The sequence below is a fragment of the Osmerus eperlanus genome, chromosome 12 (assembly GCF_963692335.1).
Source record: "Osmerus eperlanus chromosome 12, fOsmEpe2.1, whole genome shotgun sequence".
NCBI lineage: Eukaryota > Metazoa > Chordata > Actinopteri > Osmeriformes > Osmeridae > Osmerus > Osmerus eperlanus.
Window position 1 is genome coordinate 13,360,201 of NC_085029.1, and position 27,052 is coordinate 13,387,252.

At 46.9% G+C, this 27,052-nt stretch overlaps 1 protein-coding gene across 1 annotated transcript in view; it reads right to left on the reverse strand.

Moving 5' to 3' along the window:
* Positions 1-27,052, reverse strand: part of plce1 (phospholipase C, epsilon 1) — a 48,493-nt gene that overhangs the window by 6,508 nt on the left and 14,933 nt on the right. Inside the window, exons 4-25 of the mRNA XM_062474949.1 lie at positions 20,800-20,936; positions 20,419-20,558; positions 20,336-20,357; positions 16,292-16,303; positions 13,647-13,935; positions 10,866-11,011; positions 10,481-10,739; positions 10,180-10,391; positions 6,009-6,378; positions 5,623-5,892; positions 5,347-5,511; positions 5,075-5,192; positions 4,697-4,877; positions 4,335-4,457; positions 3,923-4,059; positions 3,522-3,760; positions 3,366-3,427; positions 3,047-3,212; positions 2,830-2,937; positions 2,390-2,506; positions 1,974-2,132; positions 1,666-1,801 (exon numbers count right to left, since the gene is read on the reverse strand). Of these exons, the coding sequence (XP_062330933.1) occupies positions 1,666-1,801; positions 1,974-2,132; positions 2,390-2,506; positions 2,830-2,937; positions 3,047-3,212; positions 3,366-3,427; positions 3,522-3,760; positions 3,923-4,059; positions 4,335-4,457; positions 4,697-4,877; positions 5,075-5,192; positions 5,347-5,511; positions 5,623-5,892; positions 6,009-6,378; positions 10,180-10,391; positions 10,481-10,739; positions 10,866-11,011; positions 13,647-13,935; positions 16,292-16,303; positions 20,336-20,357; positions 20,419-20,558; positions 20,800-20,936 (3,568 nt within the window). The remainder of the gene's footprint in view (positions 1-1,665; positions 1,802-1,973; positions 2,133-2,389; positions 2,507-2,829; positions 2,938-3,046; positions 3,213-3,365; positions 3,428-3,521; positions 3,761-3,922; positions 4,060-4,334; positions 4,458-4,696; positions 4,878-5,074; positions 5,193-5,346; positions 5,512-5,622; positions 5,893-6,008; positions 6,379-10,179; positions 10,392-10,480; positions 10,740-10,865; positions 11,012-13,646; positions 13,936-16,291; positions 16,304-20,335; positions 20,358-20,418; positions 20,559-20,799; positions 20,937-27,052) is intronic.

Here is a 27,052-nt window from a genome sequence, read left to right on the forward strand (position 1 = left end):
ATTTCTTTCCCACTACACTCTCTCATCACGAGGTCAACTACACACTAATGGATCCAGCTGGGCAGTGGCAAGGAAATATGTATTTTACTCCATATCTTTCACACTTTCTATGTATGTGTTTATAGAGTAAGGGATAAAGGAAGGAAGGATAAATAAACAAAAGGTACACAGGAATTTGAAGAGAGACGGAGTGAGGGGGGGGTAACAGATTTGTTTAGAGTAGACCATGGTCACCTTATAGTCACTTATGTAAGCACATCCCTCGCTCATCATCATTCTTCTGTCTCTGCTAGCACAAATCAATCAGCAGTGGAATGCTAATCGATGTCAGCTAGCAAGGCCATAGAAAGTATTTCTTGATTGGACAATAGTTTCTATTCCCCCACACACATTCAAGCAAACATACTCACACACCCATCACAACATGCACACACACACATCATAATAACTTAGGAATGCTACAGATTGTTGTCAATCAATTCAGCCAGTCTTTTATCTTGACTGTGCTAGAATCATGTCTGCTCAGTGTCCTGCTCAAAGAATCGCAAATTCCAAATCCCTCCCTTAACTGAGGGTACTGAAAAGAACTTGACCTCGGAGTCTCTTCCCCCGAGAGCCCGTCAGCCAGCCAGCCGAACGTGTGTGTGTGTGTGTGTGTGTGGAGAGAGAGGGGCACAACGGGGCCTGAGAAACCAGATGGTTTTGTTTGTGTTCTGTGCCGAGCCTACGCCACCAAGGTCACTGCAGCCTGTCAGAACACAGAGTCTGGATGGGCGGAGGGGAGGGGGTGATGTGTTTACAGTACACTGGTTCCTGTGTCTGTGTGCATGTGTACTAACAACACTTGTCCTACTGGATCATTAACCAAAACACACATTGTGTTGCTCCTCTAACTAGCCCTGAACCCTTTACACAGTATCCTCCTCAGAGCACCCCAACACACATTTCACTCATGCTAGCTAGGAAGCAGGAACACCAATTAGCACACCACCAGCACAGTACTGCACAGACGAAGCAGGCTTGAAGGATGTCGTAGGAATTTGAGCTCAATACTTACTGCAGACTCTTCAATGACCAAATCTTACCTTTTGCTTCAATGTCATTGATTAATTAAATGTGTTTTTGCCTCAGGGAATATAGCTAGCTAGCACACACATGCTGGATGGCGGGGGGGCGGGGGGACTAAGGGGGTCAGAGCTAAGGTGAGGGGGGTGGAGGGGGGTCGGGCTGGGGTGAGGGGATTGTGAGGAGGGCTTAGCATGGGGCAGTAGCAGGGCAGTTGTGGTGGAGGTTTACCTTCATGGCAGTAAGAGTAAGAGGCTGTGGAGGCCGTGAGGACGTCGGCTAGAGAGAAAAAGAAGAGGAGCAGGAAGACAAGACATGGGTACAATCAAGAGAGGAGAAGTACACAGGAACATGTACCAGAGGGCTTGACTTGGGTTAAAAAGACAGGAACTTTGAAAGGTGTTAGGAGAAAGACCAGAATAACAAGAGTTCTACCAAGACTGTACCAACGGTATGGTCAGTCCCATCCATCCTCATTAAGAGTTTTAACTTGGAAAAAACTCCAGACCCTCTTAACAACTGAGGAACATTCTACCTTGGTCATACTGTGGCAGTGTGTGTTGTGTGTGTGTGCAGGCTCGTAGATCTTTCTCAGCTCACCATCAGACAGAGATTCATAGTCGTAGTCATACTCGTCTTCCTCCTCCTCCTCCTCCTCGTTGGCATGGTTGCCAGGGGAGCTTCCCCCCGGTGTCCCGTTGCTAGCCTGGGCCTGCATGTGTGCCAGCTGGTGAGCCTGAGGAATAGTGTTGACAGACATTTTCAATTAACTGGATCTGTGAGTGTGTGTATGTGTCTGTGCTTGAGCGAGAGAGTTTGTGTGTGTGTGTGTGTGTGTGTGTACGTCTGCGTGTGTGAGAGACAGTGCATGCTTGAGCGTTTGTGAGAGAGCGTGTGTGAGCCCGGACCTTCTGCTTGAGGATGTCTACAGGGGCCTGGTGGGCCTTCAGCTTCTTGTTTTTCAGGAGGATCTTGCCCCGGAGCTGGAGGGGCGAGGGGAGCAGAGGGTCATCTGAGAAGTCGCTCTCAAACAGGAACCTGGTCACCAGACGCTCCCCGAAGACCGCCTTCAAAACAACGCCAACAAAGAAGGATGGATAAACAAACAAACATGTCCACGATGGCAGAGGACCAGAGGATCTTTATCAGTCTTAGTGGTGGATCCGTCAAGGGAACAGCATCTCTGAGAGGTTCTCAGAGATATCAGCTCCCCTGTGATTCAGATTGAAGCCTGAGCTAGCCTTATTGAACTTCAACAAATCTATTAGTCAAGACACTCGTGTCGGTCTGACCAACGGAAGTTATGGTTGTGAACATTGTCTACCTTAAAGATTTCGGCCATCTTGCGTTGCTGGGGGAGGGAGCAGTGGTTTTCGATGGACAGGATAACGGGCATGTCGGAGCAGAGGAACGCGGCGCGGTTCACAGCCTCAACCACATCCTAAAGGATCATGGGAGACAACAGCAGAGAAAGGCAGTTGTTTATAAAATGTGACTTTTGAAGTTTATGTTTATGGTCAGATGCATTTGACTGTGAAATAGCACCCTTATGATGCAGATTCCATAACAGACTCTAACTAGCATGAAATACAGGCAGTTATTTGTTTTTATTCCAAGATGAGATGACATAAGAACAGTAGTGGTGTCGTGTAGCAGAGTAATGAGAAGGATAAATACTATTCCTACTACTCAACTATTCCTACTAACTAAGGGAATCTTTCTAGTGTAATAACCTTGAAGGGAATATTGTCAGTGTGAACTAACTTTGAAGGGGATCTTGGTAGTGAGGGTGTGTCCATGGTAGATGATAGGCATCCCATCGTCTCCATCCCAACAGTCCAGCTCCACACTCCGGCAGCCTTGTAGCAGCACCTAGGCAACCACACACACAGTTAGACAAGCCCGTTAAAACACACCACACGTCAATCCTCTCAGGGAAAGGAAAAATGTGTTTCTTTCCGCGTCTGACTGTGGATCTAACCTGACTGTAGAGCTCCACAGAGGATTCCCCCTTCAGCTGGTGCCCAGTCAGGTAGGTGTTGTGGGAGGACTCAATGTAGTAGTATGACATGGGGTACTGGAGCTCCTCCACCTTCACCTGAGACTCCTCGTTCCTTGAGGCAAAGTTATCCTTGTCCATCAGAAACCTGGGAGACGAGGGGAGCAGGAGGAGGGGTCAGGTTCCTCACATTCGGTACATACGTTTACCTCTCAAAAAGTTGACGTGGTTGTCGTTTTGTAACAGTTCCTCACAGGAAAGGACATTCCGAATGGGAAAGTAAGGCAGTGAAATTCTGTACCTGGCAAATCCCTCAAAGGACATCCAACCCATTTGACGCATGCTTGCGGATGGCTCAAATTTCTGGAGTCGACAAGCAGACAACAAGGTAGTCACAAATCCATGTAATCAACTGCACAATTACACATTTCTCTCTGCAGTCTACCATCCATCCTACCTGGATGATGCTGAGAATCTCGTCATACGTCAGGTGTTCTCTCTGACAGTTGACCAGGAAGTCGTTGAGCTGGGGGATAGCCAATCCCAGCACACCTAGCGAGGCGTTCTCCACACCAGTGCCGTTGGTGACGATGCTGGCCGCCGCGATGGCGTCGGAGATCTGCTTCTGGTTTTCGGACATCTGCTGGCGCGTCCTGATAAACAGTCCTAGGTCTGAACCATTACGAGTGAGCAGGTCTGGAGAGGAAGAGGGAGTGATATCAAAACAGGATGAACATGAGGGAAAGGGGATTCTAAGGAAAGAGAGAGAGGGGTAGAGAGAGAGAGAGGAAGGGGGGAGAGAGAGAGAGACAGAGAGATGAAGTGAAGGCAGAAACGGTAGCAGAGTTGGCTACAGACCCAGGTCTGGCTGCAGGCCTGTGTCCTTGTCATCGATGTGGAGGCTGGTGTAGAGAGGAGCAGAGTCGGGGCCTGAGCGACTGCAGGGTACTGCGTGGGTGTCAAACAACTCCTTCAGGTCCTTCCTGCTCCGAATGCTGCACAGATCCCACAGTGAAAAGAAGTCATTAACATGTGTCTGCAGCTGTGGCATAGCAACCTTGAGAATAATGTGGTTTCTGAAAGCTTTGATAGAGATCCTGAATAGATTCATCATAGGATATATGCAGGGTGCATTTCATTCTGCCAGGCCTGACGCGTACTACAGACTGCATGTGTTACAATACATGAGCTATTGATCAGCGGAATAGGCGTTTATATTGTGGAGTCCTGACATAAAGAGTGATGCATATAGAGACTATGTCCCCTCTACCTGAAGGACTTGAAGAGCTCGACAAACTCGATGAAGCTCATGGTGCTGTCCGAGATCATGAGGTTCTGGAAGCCTTTGAAGCAGCCTTTCCCCCGGCCGTGCCAGCTCTTGCTGCTCCACGCTCTGCACATCATTTATGGATTGACTTCATTTAATTTATTAAATCTATTCAACATTCAGGCAAATGCGGTTCCGTTTTCAGAAAAAAACTAAACAAATATACAACTTGCATAAAAATGCTTGTGCAGTACATATGTCTGGTGCACCTGGTGCTAAACACACAACTCCCTTGGTAAAACAATACCAGCTGTACTAAGTTTAGTCCATCTTCCCTGGTAACCATCTCTCGCCTGCAGTCTTACCCTGGCTGGGCCTTGGAGCTGCCCGACAGGATGGGAGAGGAGTGGGGACGGGAGGCACTGGTGCTCCCCATGCTGGAGGAGGAGGAGGAGGAGGAGGAGGAAGAGGCGGAGGACGTCAGGGATGTAGGGGTCTTACTGGTGGAGAGGGGGAAGGGTCCGGGAAAGCCCAGGGAACAGCCCTCTACACACACACACACACACACACACACACACACAAGGGTCAGATTCATAAAGGAGCTGAGATCAAACTAAAGATGGTGAATTTTAAACAAAAAATACATTTTAACAACCTGATGTCTCATTGAGTTTACAGTAAAGTCTTTGAAATGTAAACCATGGCAGTGGAGAAACATCCCTGTGTGTGTGTGTGATCAGTACCTGGCTCCTCCTGGTCTATGCTGTCTGACAGGTCCGGTCCGTTCCGACCCAGGCTCTCCTTACAGCTCCTGGTCTTCCTGGAGATCATCTCATCATCAGTAGCATCTCCACTGTCTGCCTGTGGACCAACGCACACACACACACAAATCAATACCAATACCCTCTGATTGCCTTCTGGACTGATTTGCTCTAGGATGGTACAAAATATAACTGGGCCACAAGATAGTGCTGTTCTGTTAAGTCTAGTATGCCTCGTGACCAGAGGTGCTTACCCTGATGGGAGCCTTCTTCTTCTTCTTGGTGTTGGTATTCATACCCAGGGGGCTGTTCTTCTGGGCACCGGCCCTCTCCGAACCACCAGTGCCCATGTTCCACCGACGCCCACCGAACAGCTCGATGGCCTGGGCCAGGGTGGGGCCCTCGAACCTCCCCTCCTCCTGGAGAGACACAGTTACACAATGTTGATACAGTCACAAGTACAAATGCACAAACAGGTACCACCCCTAACCCTATTTAGTCCTAACCCTAGCCCAGACGGAGAGCCCTACCTGGTACAGGCTGACGTACTGTCTCCTAAGCCAGGTCAGTCTCTGGTCGGGGAACTTTTTCAGCTTCCTCATGGCACTGACTAGCTCAGACAAGCCCTCGTAAAGCATGCGGGCCGTGTGATTGGGCGCCATGAAGTGCAGAAGGCGGTTGTCGGTGGTGGAGAGGCCGTACAGCAGGCTCAGGCCGTTTTCCTCGCAGGTCATGTGACTCAGCTTGTTCTGCAGACACACGGCGTGAACGTCCACCCCGGAGTGGCCGAGGAACACCGCCTGGAGGAGCATGGAGAGTTGCATCATACAGTTTTACACTTTTGCAAGAAAGCGCGAGTTTATGAGAGGATATATGTAGAAAGGTAAGTAACAAAGGTGCCAAGGCCTTTCACTACCTTCACCACTCCCAGGTCCAGCAGCCCCTCTGCCAGCCCACTGACCACCGGCTGTCCCAGGGCTGGGGGCTCCGGGGGGGAAGGGCCTCCACTCTGTGGCTTGGCCCAGGTCAGGGTGACATTGTCTGGCTGTAGTCGGAGCAGACAGCGGGCGGTCAGGTGGCTCTCCTGGTCGTAGTGGATGACGGTGGCCCCCTGCAGGAGGAACTGGTGCACGTCCGGCTGGAGGGACAGCACATACCAGGGGATGAGCTCTGTGCTGTGGCTGAAGGCCTGATGGGTCTCCTCAGTGCCCTGGAACTCCACCTCTATCTTCCCCTGAGGATCTGTCAGGTCCCCCTCCGAGTCAGACAGGTCCCCCACCACAAACCTGGTTTGGAAAGGAAGGGATGTGACAGAGCGAAGTGGAAGGAGGGAGATGGAGAGAGGAGGGAATGAGAAAGAAGAGAAAGGGGGGTGACATAGGGAAAGGGAGGGTGGAGGGAGGGTGGAAGGAAGGAGGAAAAGAAATAGGAGAAAGGGAGAAGAGGTGATGAGTTTCGGGACAGCAATTGGTCTTCAGGGTTAGAATTTCCCCTTCCAAGCTGCATGTATTCATCACCACCACCTGCCTATTGAAAGTTAGCGAGTTAGCATACAACATAACATCTGCACCCCCGTAGAATTATTTTATTGTCTTTTCAAGAAAAAGATTCATTCAGTAGCATTGGAGTTGGAACAGATTGTAACAGCAAGGCACCCATGCAATTGTATTTGCAAGTCAACACCTACAATTAAAGCAATGCAAGTAAGTAAGTAAGTAAGACTTTATTTATATAGCACATTTCATACAAGAATTGTAGCTCAAGGTGCTTTACATAAAATCAATAAAAACAATAATACAAGTGATAAACAATTCAAACAAAAATAAAAATCCCAATAAGATCTCTGTTCAAGAGATAAAACAACTTTAAAAAGTAGGAAAACCCTTTTGAGATAAAATTACTTAAATGCTTCGGTAAAAAGGTAGGTTTTAAGCTGTCTTTTAAAAATGTCTAGAGTGTTTGCTTCCCTAATATTTATGGGTAATTTGTTCCATAGTTTTGGGGCGTAATTGACAAAGGCCGAATCACCAATCTTCTTATGACTGCTTCTGGTGACCTCTAATAGGCCTGCATTTGATGATCGCAGTGTTCTAGCTGGTGTGTATTTATAAAGGAGTTAGCAATGTAGCTAGGTCCTTGTCCGTGTAGAGCTTTGTATGTGAGGAAAAGGACCTTAAAGTCAATTCTGAAGGTAACAGGGAGCCAGTGTAAAGTAGCTAGGACAGGACTAATGTGTTCTCTCCTTTTAGTTTTGGTTAATAATCTAGCTGCAGAATTTTGAATGAGCTGTAGTCTTTCAGTGGTTTTCTTGGGAAGACCAGTGAAAAGTGCGTTACAGTAGTCCAGCCGGCTGGATATAAAAGCATGAATTAACTTCTCTGCATCATTTTGGTTTATGAATGGTCGTACCTTTGCTATATTCCTCAGGTGAAAGAAAGCTGTTTTGGTCACTTTATTAATGTGAGAGTTGAAATTCAAATCTGAGTCCAGGATTACACCGAGACTCGTCACCTCTGGTTTAAGACAGGGGGTTAAGCCTCCAAGATTCTTAATAAGCATCTCTCTTTTGGATTTGGGGCCACATAGTAGGACTTCGGTTTTGTCTTCATTTAATTTAAGAAAGTTATCATTCATCCATTTGTTTATTGCCAACAGGCAGTTGGTAATGGAATTGATGGCCGTTGCATCATTGGGTTCAGTGGATATATATAGTTGTGTGTCATCCGCATAGCTATGGAAATCTATGTTATGTTCTCTGATTATGTCGCCGAGTGGTAACATATAAAGAGAAAAAAGTAATGGACCTAAGCAGCTTCCTTGAGCAACCCCGTAGCAGTTCTCGTGTTTCTTGGACCTATGGTCACCTAAACTAACATAAAACTTCCTTCCTGTGATATATGATTTCAGCCAGTTCAATACACTATCCGTGAACCCAATAAACTTTTCCAGTCTATTGATTAGGATGTCGTGATCAATTGTATCAAATGCTGCACTGAGATCTAACAGGATAAGGATAGAGACTTTATTTGCATCAGAGTTTAGTCTGAGGTCGCTAATTATTTTGGTGAGAGCAGTTTCAGTACTGTGATATTTCCTGAAACCTGACTGCGAGACTTCCAGGATGTTATTTTCTTCAAGAAAATAATTTAATTGGACTAAAACTATCTTTTCCAGTACTTTACTAATAAATGGAAGGTTTAATATTGGTCTGTAATTTGCAAGTAGACTGTTATCCAATTTGGGTTTCTTTAATAGGGGCTTTACAACAGCTGTTTTGAAGGCATCTGGGAAGATGCCAGTTCTAAGGGATGTGTTTATAATCTCTAGCACCGGACCTGAGACACTATCAAACACTCGCTTAAAGAATGTTGTGGGTATAGGATCAATATCTGAAGTTGTGGAGTTAGATTCGCTGACAATTTTGGAAAGTTCACTAAGTGTGATACAGGTAAATGTGCTCATGGTTATGTTGCAGAATCTACTGATGTCAGTTTCGACCCCACTATTAATAATACTCGAGTTAGATTGAAACTGTCAAGGAGATTTAAGAGCTCAATAGTTCTTGGGTCTGCTTTTTTATTTACTTGGATATTTAAGTCTCAGTTTAAAACTACTTTGTCATATCTAGTGACACATAGTGATAATAGTTCAGAGAATTCTTGTATGAATATTGGCGAGTGCTTGGGTGGCCGATATATAATAACAAAAAGTATTGATTCGGTTTTGAGCTCTATAGCAAGATATTCATATGATGTGAATTCACCTCATATGCAAGGACAAGTCAATTAGTGTCAGCTTCCACACAGCAGTCTTCTGGCAACTTACAAAACACGGTTTGAGTCTGATGCACTCCTGAAAGACTGGGAGCTAAAGGAGGAAGAGAGGGATGAGGGAGGAAAAATGAGGAGAAAGGTCAGGATACCATTGAAGACAGATGAGAAAGGGGAGGAATGAGATTCTGAGAGTTGTGCCGTTAGATCTTATGTCTCCCCACTAAACCTTTGACAAATGACTACTTCTACAGGAAAGCAGAAAGTACAGAGCCAAAATGGCGTAATTCCGGCCTCTTCAACCTCCAAAATGGATTCAGTAACTCTACAATGTGTCATCAAAGTCCATGTTGTGAGGAATAGCAGAGCTTCCTTCCTGTCTGCACAGGAAACTGGAATCTGTTATCCTGTACTATTATCAGCTACCCTAGCTAGGTGTTTATTTGAGCCCATTATCCAATCCAGTACGTGCTCCGTTTTCCGGAGCCAGAAGGAATTTGGAACACAAGAAAGAAGAGATGTGAAAAGTCACAGTGTAAACACATACCACCTCTAGACAACCCGCAACATGAGATGGTCTGGAAAATGTTTCGGGTTTCAGCGTTTTTCATACCGATACAATCTCTTATTAATTTGCAACAAAAACCTTTTCTCAAGTAGATACCCAAACAAATGGGCAATTTTGTCATCTTGCCATTTCTTTCAGCTCGTTTCATAACGGAAGCATCATTTAGGTGTCAACAGCAACTGCCACACTTGTGCAGGACAGAACGTTCAGTCAGGAGAGCCATGGTGATAGAATTAGAACTATATGCTAACCCCTGCTGCCTTTCTGACAGAGTAACACGGTTGGGTCTGTCGTTGCTAAGGCGATAGAAAGTGTACCCAGTTCTCTAACCCAGGTCTGGCAGTTATAAAGCCCTCATGTCCCTTTAGAATTCCTGAGTGCCCGAGTCTCCCCCAGTGTCAGCACACAGGCAGAGAAAGGACTTCATTTTCATACTTCTATACTTAATGTACGTAATGACAGCAATTCAGTGGAGACTGTTTGAAAGCATTTACAGTGAAAAGGTTTTCAGGCACTGTGCAATTTGTGTGATTGAAAGAGAAATTTCCTTCAAATGGATGAAGGCTTATCCAATATTTTTCTGATAAAAACAATAAAATATGCATTTGTACATTTTTGCACGACAGGGGCATTTAATGACACAAACAGATGAACTCTAACCATCACAAATCACACTCACAAAGTCGCTTAGTGACGGACTAATGATCAGGTCTATCACACTGTCAGACTGGCACAGGAGCGGTACTCACTGGTGCTTGTTCCTGTCCCGAAAAGAGTTCTTGCGGGACCCCACGCCATCTTTTAGAGGCGTGTCCTCCCCTTCTTCCGCCTCCAGGCTGCGGTTGCAGCTTCGAATGATCTGCAGGATGTTGCTGACCGTCGCTTCCTTTTCCTGGCTGTGCAGCCCATCTGGCCCCACCCTCTGCAGGAAGTGCTGCTGGCCGCTGTAGTCCGTTACGAACTACAAACACAAAGTTGTCAAGGTTCAAAAACACATTCAGGCATTATTGTGTGTGCGAGGGTATGTGTGTGTGAACGCATGTGTTCTACCTCCAGCGAGTCATCGTTGTGATCGCTGGGTGGGCGCAGACTGATGATGCTGGCGGTTCCGTCCAGCGCGTCGCTCAGCTCCTTCAGGAAGACGCCGCAGAACGGCACTACTTTGCACCCTGGGATATTGAGTGCGCGGGTCACCACTTTCTTGTACTCGGAGGAGGACTCGTGCTGCGCCATGGCATCCTTCAGGCTCCGCATGGTCTCAATGTCCCCCTGGTCCATGAACTGCCACATCTTCAGAACCTTACGAGACCTGGGGACAGGGACGAGCATTCGCAGCACGTTAGACCATTGCATCCTGCATCCACCTCCAATCAATTTGTAAGGTTCTGTGTGTGATTGTGGTTATGTGTACACGTGTGTCTGCGCGTATCCCTACCTAAGCCCAGCCAGGAACTCCATGACGGCGTTGTAGTTGCCCGTGTTCCAACAGCACTTGGCCACATGGACCAGGTAGGAAAACACCTCCCTCTTCTCCTCCATGGAGCCTGCCGTCAGCACCAGCCATGTCACCCACGAGCTCACCTGCGAGCCCATCACCAACAGGGTTACATCACCAACCGGGTTACATCACCAACAGGGTTACATCATCGTAGCATCACCACTACCCAACATTGTCAACGACACGATCAGTATCAGAGGAAGGTACAGTGTAAGTCACTGCAACATTTGCTGTAGTACCTCACAGAGTTGTAACATGATTCATTGGAAGTCAGGACACACCTGTCTCTGACTCAGCCACAGTGAGCAGCCCAGGGACCAGGCGGCAGGAGTTAATGTTTTACACACTATGGACACGGACATGATTGATCATGAGCCAGTTAGAGTCGTTTTTCTGTGTGTGGACATGAAGAAGACAGTGCATCTCACTGAAATGGAATGACCTCAACATATACCCCTGGAACAATGTTGACTCTAGTAGTTCTCTAAATGAGTCATGGCACTCTTTAACACCATCATGGAACTGCCTAGAAAATAAGAACTGACATCAGTTCTTATTTTACACCAACTGAACGGCAGTTCCAAGGTCAAACTACTTTATTCGACGCTGGATGTCACAGGTCCAAGAAAAATGTCACTTTCATGTCACGATTAAACCTCCCCTGACTGAAACAATGGGAGTTGAATAAACAGTTCCACAGGCAGTTGATAGATCAGTTCCTACTGTGTATGTGTGTGCGCATTTATGCGTGTGTTGGTGGGGGCTGATCTGTGCCTCTGGTAGGATCAGGGGGGAGAGAGGATCTCCTCATTCTCCTATCATCTCTGCTACATTCCGGCTCTCAGTTCCAGGTCTACAGTTACACACAGAGAGACAAGCCAGCAGGCCACATGCTTAACCCCCACAGACATAGACAAACATACATCCCACAGATCCATTTGCTGGGTTATGTAAGGCCTGGGGGCGACTTCATAGACACTAAATAAAGCTACATGACAATCACAGAAACAAAGATCAGAGATCAGACCGCAGCCCCCAGTTTCTAAGAAGGAATGGGAGAGAGATGGACAGACAGCCAGGAGATGAGGAACCGACCAAACACAGCCTTCTATCTCTGGGGTGTCTAGAATATCATGTCCTGGATGACATAATCGTTCAGAATCCCCCCGATTTGAACAAGGGCCTGTGTTACATTAGTGTCTGTCTCTCAACATCTTAACCATTCTGACTGGGGAGGTCTGTGGCTTGGCGACGGGGCCCTCTTTAAAGTCCTGCGAGACGGCGCAGATCAGAGAGACCAGACCAGAGCACAGCGCATACTTGGCACAGCTTTTGATATTCCAGATAGCTGCCTTTCTCTAGGTGAACTTGATAATGACAGATCACCACGTCCACAGATACAGTACACCCCAGTACCTGTCTATGGTACTATACTAGTCCAGTACACCCCAGTACCTGTCTATGGTACTATACTAGTCCAGTACACCCCAGTACCTGTCTATGGTACTATACTAGTCCAGTACACCCAAGTACCTGTCTTTGTTGAGTCTCACACGGCAGGTTAGGAGGTTAGGTTATATAATCCCAGACGTAATCCTGTCTATTGAACACGATATGTAAACATGATACCTTTACAAGGTTGTTACATACTCTAGAAGAGAAATGAATGTAATAGAAATTCCTGCTGGCGTATTTGATATGACCGCAGATCAAACAAGTACATCATTTTAAAAGAACATCTGATCTCCTGTGTGTGTGTCTGTGTGTGGGTGTGTGTGTGTGTGCGTTCACTCCCTAGCACGATGAGGGTCAGTCTCGCCTTGATGTGTGTGTTACATAATTAAGGTTGACAGAGAGTTATTCCAAACTCAACACATGGACACGTTGTGTTTGTCAGACCTAACTGCTTCAGACAGTCATTTGGGATCAAACTGTTGAACATGTCCATAGCTATAGGTCTCATTCATGGCTCAAAGCCAAAAGCCTCAAGGTAAACTGTATAAACTGCATAACTGTGCTCAGGTTTGGTGAAATGGGACACAGCAAAAGCCCACATCACCTATGATCCTGAGGGGGTGCGATCATTGTGTCTCTGAAGGGAACAGTCATTAACTCTGGGTTCATATGCCCAAATATGGCTAGGATGCACATTTTGGAAAAATAAACCTTTTTTTTTCCCCTTTCGCTCTCTTTCTCTTTCTCCTTCTGACTAAATGAGAACCAGCTGATGCGGAGCCATGCAACTTAAAGATGACATCATCATTTCCACCCTGCGGCCACATGGCTCCGTGCCTCCCTTTCTCCAGCCGGCCAAGACGTTTTTTTTTTATTGTTTATCCTCAAAGTCAATCAGCGTAGGAGCGGTCAGAGAGTCCTGGCAGTGCGTGAAACTCGACACTAACTAACAGAGCTCTGTGAAACAGGCTGGCAGAGACAGACCAAATACAGCCTGCCACACACACAGGTCAATCCTGGGAGGGAGAAACACCTGCTGATCATCTGGTGGATGATCAGCAGGTGAGGATAAGCCCCAGCAGAATGTCATAGACGTATCCTGACCAGGACTGTTACATGAATCTGATTCACTGCTACGCCCCAAGACTAACAGCTTTAAGGGTTTGGGATGGTTTAAATCTCAAACTTAACATAATCAACTGGAATCAGAACTGTCCTAATCCACGTCGACCCAATCAAACCGAATCAAAAACACGGAATCACCTCGTTGAAGCGGGTGACCAGGTCCTCGACGGCGTTGCGCCGGGCATTCTGGGTGGGCATGGCGGGGGCGGAGAGCGAGGCCTTCAGGTTGGGATGGCGTCGCCCCCCGGGGAGCTCGGGGCTGCCCAGGTCGTGGGTCAGGAAGCAGAGGTAGTCGAGGGGGAAGACGCGGCGATACAGCCGCTGCTCCTGGTCCGTCAGGATGGCGGCGATCTCCTCCGGGAACTGGACCAGGTGACGCAGGTCGGCCAGCTCCTTACTGATGCCCGTCACGCTGGGGGGGAGGCTGCTGACGGAGCTCGCATGCTGCTGCACAGCTGGCGTTCTTGGAGAGAGGACAGAGAGACATAGAGAGAGACAGAGAGAGAGAGACAGAGACAGAGAGAGACAGAGAGAGAGAGAGAGAGAGAGAGAGAGAGAGAGAGAGAGAGAGAGACAGAGAGAGAAGAGACAGAGAGAGAGAGAGAGAGAGAGAGAGAGAGAGAGAGAGAGAGAGAGAGAGAGAGAGAGAGAGGAGAGAGAGAGAGAGAGAGAGAGAGAGAGAGAGAGACAGAGAGAGAGACAGAGAGAGACAGAGAGAGACAGAGAGAGAGAGAGAGAGAGAGAGAGAGAGAGAGAGAGAGAGAGAGAGAGAGAGAGAGAGAGAGAGAGAGGGAGGAGAGGAGAGAGGAGAGAGAGAGAGAGAGAGAGAGAGAGGGACAGAGAGAGAGAGAGAGAGAGAGAGAGAGAGAGAGAGAGAGAGAGAGAGAGAGAGAGAGACGAGAGAGAGGAGAGAGAGAGAGAGAGAGAGATGAGAGAGAGAGGGAGAGAGGAGAGAGACATATAGAGAGAGAGGACAGAGAGAGAGAGACAGAGAGAGAGAGACAGAGAGTTAAAAGCCACAGAGTTGAAGAAACACTGACATAAAACAGCCTGAAACCCTGGTTCAGAACCCTGATGGGCCACCCCACATTGTCAATACCGGGGAAGTACTGGATGGAGCACACACACACACACACACACACACACACACACACAGATAATCCTGTTTGGGTTTCTGAATGAGACATTAACCTCTGTTTGTGTGACTGTAACTCCTCTCTTTCATCTTCCTCGTAAGAAGTAATAACTCCACTCCATCCACCAGTGGATGGCTAAACTCCTCTCCATTGTATTGATTGCCGTCTCCAGGTCTCACACTGAGATATTGATCTATTGAGCATGGGAGCCTGACCAAGAAGTAAACAGCTATATATCAACAAGGAGGTGTTTAGGAGAGCTAAATGAAGATGACTGAGGAGGTGTCAGACCAGTAAGATCCTGTTTATATAAGGATTAAGGGACCATGACTGCATGTGTGTGGGGGTGACCATGCTGTGTGTTACTGTATGTTAATACAATGAAGGGAATTTATGGAGAAATACACCAGATACCAGGAATAAACCCACTCCTCTAGATTCCAGGAACAAGACTGCTCCTCTGGTCACTGTCAAACGTCACACCCCGACGAGGAGCGCTGGGTGTCCTGGGTCACCCTCAAGATGTGCTACAGGTAGCCATGACAACCACAATAACCAGCTGATGAGAGAAAAGTTGCCTATTTATACTGCTTGATTTGTGCATCCGGACGCAGTAGCCACCATTATGAACACACAACCGGTGGTTGTGTTTACAGAGGCAGGTGTAAGCTATTTGTTACATTTAGGTCTGAGCACACAGCACATCCTGCAGCAGGACTGGCTTTTCGGGATAGGTGCTTCTAGAACCTTCCAACAGAAGGTTCCAAATCCAGACAGAAGGTTCCAGAATCCATATAGAAGGTTCTAGAATTCATACAGAATGTTCTAGAATCCAGACTGTGGGACATTTCTAAATATAGTGGATGTGAAGCGGACTAGTGGCATAGTAACCCCAGTCTGTAAATGACCTCTCCTCTAGAAAAAGCTCACAAAAATGAATTTGGTGATAGAAGATAAGAGTAAATCTTCCATCCTATTGTCTGGATCTAGATTACTATTTCTGCTGGGCTTTTTACAAGCTGCCTCCTTTTGAAGTGGAAATGACAAACTGATATTTATTCCATTAACGTAGCAACATAACGCCCAGCAGTGCCCCCCTAATCTTTATGCACGGGCGGTTTAATGAACAGATTGGAGTTTAATAAAATGTGTGTGTGTGTGTGTGCATGGTTCAGTGGTTTTGTTTCAGCTAATGTTAGCAAAGATCCTGCTTGAGACAAGGGCAGGCTGTTTGGACGAACATCCTGCTGTGAATCTAATCTCCTCCTAGATCACACTCATACTCTCACTCACTCTCACACACACACTCACCTGCTCTACCGGCAGATGAACCCCAAAACTCACAACCTCTATGTGAAAACAGGGATCAGTGAGTTCAGAATGTTTTTTTCTGTGTTTGTAACCCAGAACTAAGACTCATGTGTATCTGGGACCCCTGCGGAGGATGTCCTCAGGGCTACAGAACAGCAAAGTTATTACACTATTCTCAGCTCTGAAGAGTCTGAATAGACACAGGCAAAAATCACAAGTCAACAACAAGCAATCAAGGTAGGAGGCACTGCCTTCCTCCTAGCAAATAGAAGGATGAATCACCAGCTATTCAAGCTTAGCCAGGCAGAGAACCTTGAACATGGTGACTGCAGTTACTTACTCCTACTGCTCAGTAAGACTCTTAACAGGAGCTCAGACCCAGCTGCAGTAAGTAAACGTCCAGTGGAGGTGGAACTGAACACTAATGGTGTGGAGAGTAAGAGACATATGAGGCTAGGTTACGAGTCATCAAGATATGCACAGTCGTTTCATAACTATGCGACTATGTAGAAACTACTGCAAGAGCCTTTAGAGCAACAGGTGTCTTTGTGTACCATTTCCACAACAACAATCGCGTAAAAAATATAATGTCATGTATTCCTTTAAACACAATGTCAAGTAAATAATCTTTGTAAGTACTACAAACACAATTGTTAGATTATAAACACTTCACTCCACTACTTCCCTTATGTCTCTGAATCAACCTGATTTATAGTCACATAACAATAAAACCTCATTTGTAAACCTCCCAGTCCCACAGTCTGGAGCCCTGTGCAGACAGAAATAAAAATCTCATGGTCCTATATTTAAAAAAACTACAGAATGTGAACAGCCAGTCCTGGAAGACACCCAGTAAAGACAGCCCATACAGGAGCCACTCGGAGCCACACATCACAGAATGTTCTGTTGGGTTCAAAGCACATATTCTAACCACTGGAGGCATCAGGTTCTACTTTACAACTTGACAGCCACTGACAGTAACAGCAAAAGCAACAAAGCAGCAACTAACAAACCAACAAATCAGCTCAACTAACCACGCAGCTGTTTACTTACTGATGAGCTTGATGTCCATCCTGTGTGAATGTTTCATGATTGGTAGCTAGCCTAGCCGGGCTAGCTTGTCCTGTTGGTCTCACTGACAGTCAGCTGCTGCAACGGCGAGGTGCACTTGTCTGCAGCTGAGCTGCTGAATGCTCAGTCTCTGCTGTGACTGCAGCTGCTCTCTCTCTCTCCTTGCTTTGCTCAGCTCTGCTCACTCCCCGTGCTGCTGACACGCATCATACCTCACAGCCATGCGCTAGTCCAGCCAGCCAGCCAGTCATTAGGCAGCAAGATATAAACACAGGTCAGCCCACCGTTCCCCTTACACATGCTGGAAGACACACCGGTACGCGCACACACACACTCCATAATGCTTCTGCACCTCCTCACACAATCAACGGCTCTCCAACTCCAACTCTAGCTCCATTTCCCCCTACCACACTCCCCCAGCCCTCCCCACTCCCCCAGCCCTCCCCACTCCCCCAGCCCTCCCCACTCCACCAGCCCTCCCCACTCCCCCAGCCCTCCCCACTCCCCCAGCCCTCCCCACTCCCCCAGCCCTCCCCACTCCCCCAGCCCTCCCCACTCCCCCACTCCCCCAGCCCCCCCCCCACTCCCCCAGCCCTCCCACCTCTCCCTTACATCACCCCAACCCCCCTTCCTTCCTCCTCACTCTCTCAGTTTACCCTCAAATGGACAGTCAGTGTAGAAGATCCCTGACCACATCACTGAGTCAGTCACACACAAATTTGATTCAGAAAAGGAGACATTTTGGTACCATGAGTTTACAGTATTTCGTGTTTTTAAATTGATTTAAATATTCTTACGTAATAAAGCTGGCTCATAAACAATAGACTCCCTTTTAAAAACTATTCAGTTCCCCCTCTGCTTTCAATGTCACCATACGCTTAAGACAATGACACAATATATAATAACCACAGTATTTTGGAAGGAAGCCAAGCACAATGGCCTCCTCAGCAGAACACAAACACACATATACACAAACTCCAACAACAGACCTTCACCTTCCCCCCATTATGAAACATACAGAGGAGACCTGTTTAACACAGGGCTCCCGCTCATTCATCCAGCCATGTACTTTTCCTCCCAGGCCCAGACGGATGACAGTACACACACACACACACACACACACACACTTTATAGTACTGAATGGTCTGACAGTACTGTTCCAAACAAGAGCAAATGAACCATTGTTGTTCTGCACCTGCTCTTTCTCCAAGAGAAGTAGAAAGCTGTCTGACAATGAGCTACTTACAGAAGTCAAGCAAGCTGGGCCCTAGGCTGCACATTCAACATAAACAAAATAAACAATGCTATCTGACAGCGGACACAACCTGGGCATGCGTTCCCAACCCCGCTACCAACCCCTTACAGTTACAACACAAAGCTTCTGGAAGCTTCCATGAAACAAAAACAACTGTTTCTCATTTATGACAACCTGCCGGGTGACAGTGATCTTTCATATCAAATTTGTCATCTTTCTTGCTCTCCCTCCCTCTATTTTTCTCTCTCCATTTCAGCCTGAGATACTGCAATGAACCCAGCTGACCAAGCTTCCAGCGGTGCCACTGCCAAGACTTCCTGAGCAAAAAAACAAGCAATCTAGCTTTCTGACACCAGCCGGAACCTATTGGCCTGTCCTGTTGGAGAGCTCTCTAAAGCTTGGACCTCCTAGAGGTAAAAAGAGAAGCTGTGGTTCATGTTGTGTCTGTAAGCAGCAGGTTGGCTACTGTGGAAACACTGTCTTCACACTGCTCATGGTGGTGTAACTTGAAAAGAACCGTTCCTGTATGCTCTCGATGAAAGATGCAGTAAGACAGAGGTGTAGGAAAGATGGGAACAGTCCTCAGTGGGTCCCTCTCTGTGGATAGTTGTGTATGTGTATATATATATATAAACACAACTATATATATATATATGTTTTGTTTTTTTAATAATAAAAATATGTTTAGATTTGCACAATTCTGGAACGGAATCATGTTTAGTAAGGAGCACGTCACCTCAGTCATCTCCACTGTAAGCCAAGGGGGAACAGTCCCTCATACTCCCCTTCCCTCCCTCTGGCCACCCTGACCTGACCTCGACCCAGGTACTATTCCAGACCAGGCCAGAATGTGGGGTTTGCAGGTGCCAGTATTTCACCCTCACCATGAAGACAGAGTGGCTTTGATGTTGTGCACAGCACACAGTCTGGCCAAACAGACAGCCGTTCAAGCCCACATGTCACCCATGTCCTCTGGTGTCCCATGTCCCATGTCCTCTGGTGACCGTCTCTGACAGCTCTCCTCAGACGCTGCACGTACGCTGTCCATGTGAGATGTGCAAGTCTCCCAGCCACACACAACCAGCACTACCACATCTCACTCAGTCACCCTGACTAAGTCAGAAACTAGCATAAGCAGCCCTGGTTTACTGTTAAGATGGATCATTAGGAAGGATACCTTGCATAAGAACTGGAGCGTAACATACATCAGAAAGCCCTGCTCGCAAACAACCCCTAGTTCCTACCTCCTAGCCTCCTCATCCCTCCACCAAGGATAAACAGGGATTTAAAAAACGACATTCCCCCAACATCCCTTTACCTATTTTTTAAGAAAAATGTACAATGTTCAGTTTTTTTTTTCGATCTATACTAATGCCTGCAGTGTGGAGTAGGCTAGCTAGGTGCCTGTGTTGACTCACACTGTAGGGTGAAGGGGTTGAATAACGCACATCTGAGAAAACACAGCAGGTTACTAATAGTCTCACTCTCACTTCACCACGCTTCCATCAATCACAACAGCAGCCGTGCAATCAACGAGACCTTCAAAAGGCTAGAATAACCAACAGCGCTTTGCACAGTCTTCAGATGAAACCACTTCCAGGACTCATTAATGGAGGAATGCTCCAACAATTAACCCGGGACAGAAGGCCACGGCGGGTCTGTCCGTGACTCAGTGTGTCAAAACGCCTGCCTTGGTCTGCAGACGCACTGTCACCTGGCATGCGCCCAGCGGACTCTCAGTCCAGCCTGGGCGGATCGGCTTACCGCCACACATCAGCGAGGGAGCAAGAGAGCTGCCGCCAGGGAGAAAGGAGCCTGCCAAGGTCAGATTACTGGGAAGACACTCAGTGAGAGAAGAGGTGGAGGGGAGGGGGGGGGGAGAGAGAGAGACATGGGAAGAAAAAGAACCACTCAAACTAATCAAAGGCATATTGTTTTTTTATTTAAATTTCCGGCTGTTTTCCGACGGGGCGTGAGGGTTTTACACCTCAGCCTGCATGTGTCACACCACTTAAACTGAGAGGATGAATATATTATTATTACCAGTCTGGAACACGGTTGGCTTTATCTCTCTCTCTCTCTCTGGATGAGGGAACCCATCTAGCTGAAGATGTGGGCCACACACACACATACTAACCTTTGAGCATCGCCTGACCAGTGGAGCCCACAGGGACACAGGGCAGAGCGGAGCGGGCACCGAGGGCAGTAGTAGCCTCCAGCAGGGCACCAGTCAGGTGTGAGCTCACAGATGTTCTCTGTGAGCTGGCACGGTAGAACCTGGCATAGACAGACCAGCGAGGTCAACTTCACTGGCCGACACACATAACCTCATACGAGTTGCCTTTGGGATGGTTAAAAATGGTCTTCACGTAAAAAAAATAAAAATAAAAAAGTCTGTAAAACGTTTGTTTCAAAATCCGAATTTTATGGTGTGATTGTTTATTTTCTTGTAAAGTTGTGCCTGTGTGTGTGTGTACAATTTGTCAAATAACACTCGTCTGGATGTATTTTCTCCTACCTAGGTTGAAAGGGACAGTGCCAGGGTCCAGGGCAGGGAGGTGGCCATGCCACCCTCAGACACACACACCCAGGGGAGAGCGGGAGCGTCCTGCAGGGGTGGGGCTGCTGCTCCTCCTCATTCAGCACATGGCCGATCTGGGAAGAGAAAACAAACCCCTCTATAGTTACTATCCAGAGTAACTACCTGTGTTAGTATCGGTTAACAGCAGGATGAAAAATTCCAAAACACATGACTGTTCCACCGATTTGATACAGATAAGAAGTATTTGTATGTCCCTTTGGATAAAATAATCTGCTAAATGATTAAAATCAAAATTAAATGTAAATCTGCCAACAGAAGAGATATACCTGAAGCTCCCAGAGAGCAGACATACACTCACAGAGGACACTGAATACTGAAGAAGAGAATATTTTGTTTGAGCTTTGAGCTGGATCTGTGTGGTCAGTTACAGTCACTGTCCACGAAAACAGTCCAATAGTCTAAATGGATCCTGCTGTATGTAAAACCTGCCAGGAATGCAAATTCTTCTGGATAAGACTGTCCTCTACAGAAAGACTAAACTGACTGGCCATCATTGAATTTAATTCAAATAGTTACATTTGTCTATAGTCTATAGGTGGTGAAGAAATGAGTTTACTGGGAAAACATGTAGGGTTGTTTAGCTGTGTTTGTATACATTAACATGCATCACTTGCTACATGGCTTATTGCACTCATCAAATACAGATGTTCTCAAATTGTGTGGTACCATTACAGCTCATTGAAATAATGCTTAATTCCTCCTGAAAAGAGATGACATTAAAAGCTATTGCATCATGTATTCTTGCATGCCTTTGGTATGTCATAGAATAAAGCAAAGAAGCTATGAAAGGAGATGAATTATTGCTCATTTTACAAAGATAATGGCCTGGACACATTTGTTGGTACCTTAGAAAAGATAACAACCAACAAATTTGAGCACGTCAATATAATCCTCTCTTCTTTCCAGATATCTGGGAACTTCAGTCTAAACTTCCACCACTGAAACTCACAGAGGAAAAATACACGTACGGCAAAACAACGTCAGTGTCAAAATCATAAGAAACCCCTTAAAACTCTTTTAGGAGATGGAGACAGAAAAAGCAAGCAGAGCTTCAACAGGAGGGTCCCACCATCTAATTCACTTGCGTCTTGTCTAGAGGGCGGCCCGTCTCACTCTGAAAACGCTTCTCAGAGACATTATTACACCCCTGCTGACCCTGAAGCCCTGCTCTCATGGCTGTTTACAGAAAACCATTAAGATTATGTCCTCACCGGGATGGACAGAAGGCCTCATTACTGCTAGCCTTGCACCGTGAATGAGCTTTTAACTGTGAATGAGTGGAAGTGATTGGTTTCATTCAAGGTCTAAGTACCCCAGGGCACTGTCCATTTCCTGGGTACCACTTCACACCCTCAGCCTCATTTCCTTTATCAGTGAGTGGTCTATCTTTTCCCAACAGATAAGTCGAACACTTGGTGAAATAGAGTCACAGTGGATTCTGTTCTTTAGATCTGCAGGTTTGTTGAGAAGAAGAAAAGTGTATTGATCACGCGATGACACACACGCGTGTAGGGAGCGGCGACACTAACACACACACACATATATGCTTGAGTGTCTACCGATGAAATTCTCTCTGTGCTTTTCTCTCATCCGGTTGTCCTTCCTTCAAGGGTTGACGCAGAAAGGCTTGGGTCACCGAACAGCACCCCAAGCGGTAATTGAACCGAGTTCCTTCTTGCAGTGAGCCAACAATGCAAGGAACTGTGCCACTGAACCAAATATTATTTCAAGGAAGTGATCAAGAATGTATGTTCGAATGTGACCCACGATCCAGCAGTGTTTGCCTGTCACTGCACTACCAGCCATAGGACTGTCATCCCTGGCCACATTAAATAAGGCAGTGGAACACTATGCACCCTGGGGTCAGTTCTCACACACACACAGACACACATACACACACTCCTAAAACACACATGCACACGTCATAGCAGCACAATAGCCAAGTCTCCCTAGAGACAGCATGACTGTTTTGCAATACTGTTCATGCCATATAGCAAGCGTACAGTTTGTTCTTTACACATGTTTTGGCCCCTGCTGGGATCGAATCAGCAATGTCAGAAAGCACAACACTCAACCTAACTCCTCTACACAAGACCCCTGAAGGCTACATCTGAGCCAGGTTGGTTGTACCGGCAATGTAACTCATTTTTTGACATTCAGTCCGACGCCACATGGTAAATGGACAACATTATTTAATAGCACTATTCATATACCGTAGCGGCACCCAAAGTGCTTTACATTTTGCCTCGTCCATTCACACACACACACCGACGGCGGCGGAGCGGCCATGCAAGGCGCTGGCCTGCCCATCGGGAGCAACTTGGGGGTTCAGTGTCTTGCTCAAGGACACATGGCCTAGGAGGAGTCGGGGATCAAACCGCCAACCTTGCTCTCAGTGGAGGACCCTCTCTAGCCCCAGAGACACAGCCGCCCATTTGGCGTCATGGGCCACATGTCATGTCCCACCATGATCCGTATGTGGTAATTAATGATGATTATTATTATTAATAAAGTATTATGCATCAGCATCTCAGGTGTGGTGCCTCAGACACATCCATGGTCTCTTAACAGCAGGGATCAATTCAATCATCACCTCAGCAACCAGGATTAGAGCACTCCACCGTGCTTAGCAACTCAATTTGTCTCCCTCCCATTCTCCTCTCGTGAAGTTCGTGAGACGGGAGACTTACATAAGACAGCCATCAGTGCCACTGAGACTGCTCAGCCTACGTTTGAGAGTACAGAACTGTGTGCCTGGGTTGTCATTGAATGTGACTGCACAGTTTACTTAGCGATAGCATAAGAACATCCCCTAGAAAAGTCTGGGCTTCTTCAACTATAATAAGAAACCCTGAGAGGAAAACTCAACTTCCACTGAGAAAAAAAGCACAGAAAAAAAGAAACTACATCTGCTTACCTGATATATGGGCTGCAGGTGCACTAAAATTAGTTACATTTATAAATGGAATGACATCCATACAGTTTTGTATAAAGCCCAAGTCAGTTTCTGCTCCGGGTTCAACTTTTCAGTTTGTGTATCATGACTTCCTGTTTATGATGAGCGCTCCAGAGGTAATGACGCCGGGCTCTCCGGGCTCTGTGGGATGGGCTTCCTGTCTGGCCCCTAGCCTGCTGCCCGTGTCAGATCTCAGCCCGGGCCCACGGGATGGGAAATTTACCGGGCCACCCTTTCAGGAAATGGCAGCAGTCAGCGGTGCTAACAGGCATTCAGACGGCCATCTCACAGGTGCTCAGCACCGACACTAGCCAGTAATAGGCAGCACGCGCCCTCTTGACCTGCATTCTGGTCTATACACACATGGGGGCAGTTTGAGGGCAGCTGTTCAATACGGATTGTTAAAAATGTAGTTTATGTTTTACTTTATTTGATTTATTTTATATTTGTCCATTTCAAAAAAATAATCAAATACACCAATAGAAGGATAGGTGTGCTGGCAGAGCAGCAACATGATCCGCAAACATACTGTACTGAAGGTCCAGCAACAGGTCTATGTATGTCCAGACGGTTTCTGGGCAGTTCAAGGGGAACTGGAACAAAGAATGTGGGCTTTGAACAGTTTCTGGTCTCCAGTGCTCTATCTGGTAAAAGCCCGGGATAGCTGTCATGCCAGCCTTATCTAGATTGAAGGGGCAGATAGCAAAGTGGAACCAACGAGGAACATTCTCAACCCTTTCAACTCTGGGGTCGACTGGGGACCACTGACTGACAGACGACTACTCTCCCTTCACACTTTGTGTTGGCTACGGAAAACTGGGAGAGTTTGAATTACTTAAAAGCGCAGCGCTAGAAACAGAAGACAGATAGATGAGCATTACAGACCATAAACACTTGGAGAGATACTCTCTGAACGGACAGCCACTGTGGCTGGAGTCTTTAACCAAGACCACAGTCTCTTATGATATACACACCGTCAATTAGAGCCGTGCACGTTCTATATACAGTAAAGTGTGCAGGTCCGCTATTATACCTTACTGGTAAATGAGGGGGGTAAGCTGGATGGATTCTGTGAGCTGGATGGATTCTGTGAGTTTTCTAAGTTGTCAAATCAGAGAGAGTGGGCGAGAGACACTGTGGAGCTACACATGTCTGACTGCAGGGAATGTGGCCCGGAGGCTGACAGACACATGGCAGCTGCCTGCAGCACATCCAGTCCTGTACTGTTCATCCTCATCAACAACACACACACAGACACGCTCACAGACACGCTCACAGACACGCTCACAGACACGCTCGCACGCACGAACACACACGCACGCACATGAGCACATACACAGACTTCAAAACAGCGTTAGCAGTACATCCTTAAATAGGGGTGAGCTGACATTTCAAACCTGTTTTACTTGGAGGGGAATTTCCTTTCTCCTCTCTCAGGTTTCCTACGACAGCGTACACACTCCTCATATCATGCTCTATAGACTCTGATTTACATTTACATTACATTTATGCATTTAGCAGACGCTTTTATCCAAAGCGACTTCCAAGAGAGAGCTTTACAAAAGAGCATAGGTCACTGATCATAACAACGAGATAGCCCCAAACATTGCGAACAGCCAAAACATGAAACATACATGGTGGAAAACCAAATAAGTGCCAAAGGGAAGAACCATAAGAGCATGCAGTTAAACAAGTTACAATTGAACAACATGAAACTCCCCACAAGAGTGCAAGAGTGTACCTGTAGAACAATTTCTAGACCTCAACATCCAATGCATTGCTTCTTAATAGATTACAGCAACTCTATTCCAGTTGGATGAGTTTAGAGGCGTTTTATTCCACCACTTCAACACAATAAAGCCCAATCAGTTGGCTGCATCAGTCAAGCCATTAGGCCCAAGCTCCAGATCCCTGCTGATTCTTCTGCCTGGCAACCCAACTGTGAGCCATCCATTCTGGGCAGAGATTAGCAGGCGAGGTGGCAGGCTCAAGGGGACCAGAGGGCCAAGGGGCCAGAGAGCAGACCTGCATGATTTACATTCATGTCAGAGCCAATATTCAGACTGAACACTATGTGGAGTTTAATATTCTGTTGTCTGTTTTGATTTGTATGACCACTCATCCTTATCCCCAAACTCTCTCCTTTTCTCCATGTCCCTCTCTCTTGGATACTTTTGACCCCGAAGATCCTCCTAGCATTACTAGTTCAGGGTCACGTGACCCACACAGAAGGCAGCTGCCTCTGATGTATGGCAACAATGAGCCTGGCGTGAGAGTATCCGGTACACTAAAGATACCCTGACCCTACGTCACTACCAGCTACAGTATAGATGTAGAGATGTTGCACGGCCAGGAGGGGCTAACGTTACAGCAGAAGTCAGAGAAAAAGTATGTGTGAGTCAGAGAGGGAGAGAGAGAGTTGTTTTTATATGGGGGCAGGGGGCATTTTGTAACAAAGTTCAAAGCATTACATCCACCAAGACCTGCCAGGAAATAATATGAATGCCCCTTCCCACTTCCTTCAGAGGACACCAGCTGTCATTGGATAATACAACACCACCAGTAATATGTCCAGGGACATGCGACAGCCATCATCAGTAGCAAACCCTCTGGTCAAGGTTCTCATACAGCCGGACGACAGGGGGGCTGGGGGGCAGGGTCAGCTGGAGTCGCTACAGCATGGATTCTGCTGAGGCCACTGGGATTGAGGGCAGAGTCACTGTACCCCAAGCCTGCCTTAAGCAACACACTGGGGCATGTGGTGTACATGCCATTTGTCTACGTGAGGGCACCTCATATTTTAAATATATCAGACATCTGTATTCCTCTGGGGAAAACCCTCAAGGGATCCCGCCCAAAACAAATTACAATCAAAGTTGTTTTGGGGGATACTTGAGGGGACGCTTGATTTACAGGTAATGTGTTGAGCGCAATGGAACTCATGGAATCCCCTCATAAGTGCTCAACCCTTCCTGGCCCACCCAATGAGCCAGGCGATCTAAATCAACCGCACCTCAAGTATTTACAAAGTAGTGGAACCCAGTGTTTCCCTGAGCAGGTCCACACCACAGCCCCAGCATCTCAGTGACAACACATCTATCCCACCCAACACCCCCCTAGACTGTATAAACCAGCCAAGAGACATAAACAGAGAACAACATGCCAAGCATCTCTCCTCCCACTCCCTCTCCTTCTCACTTTCCTCCTTTTCAT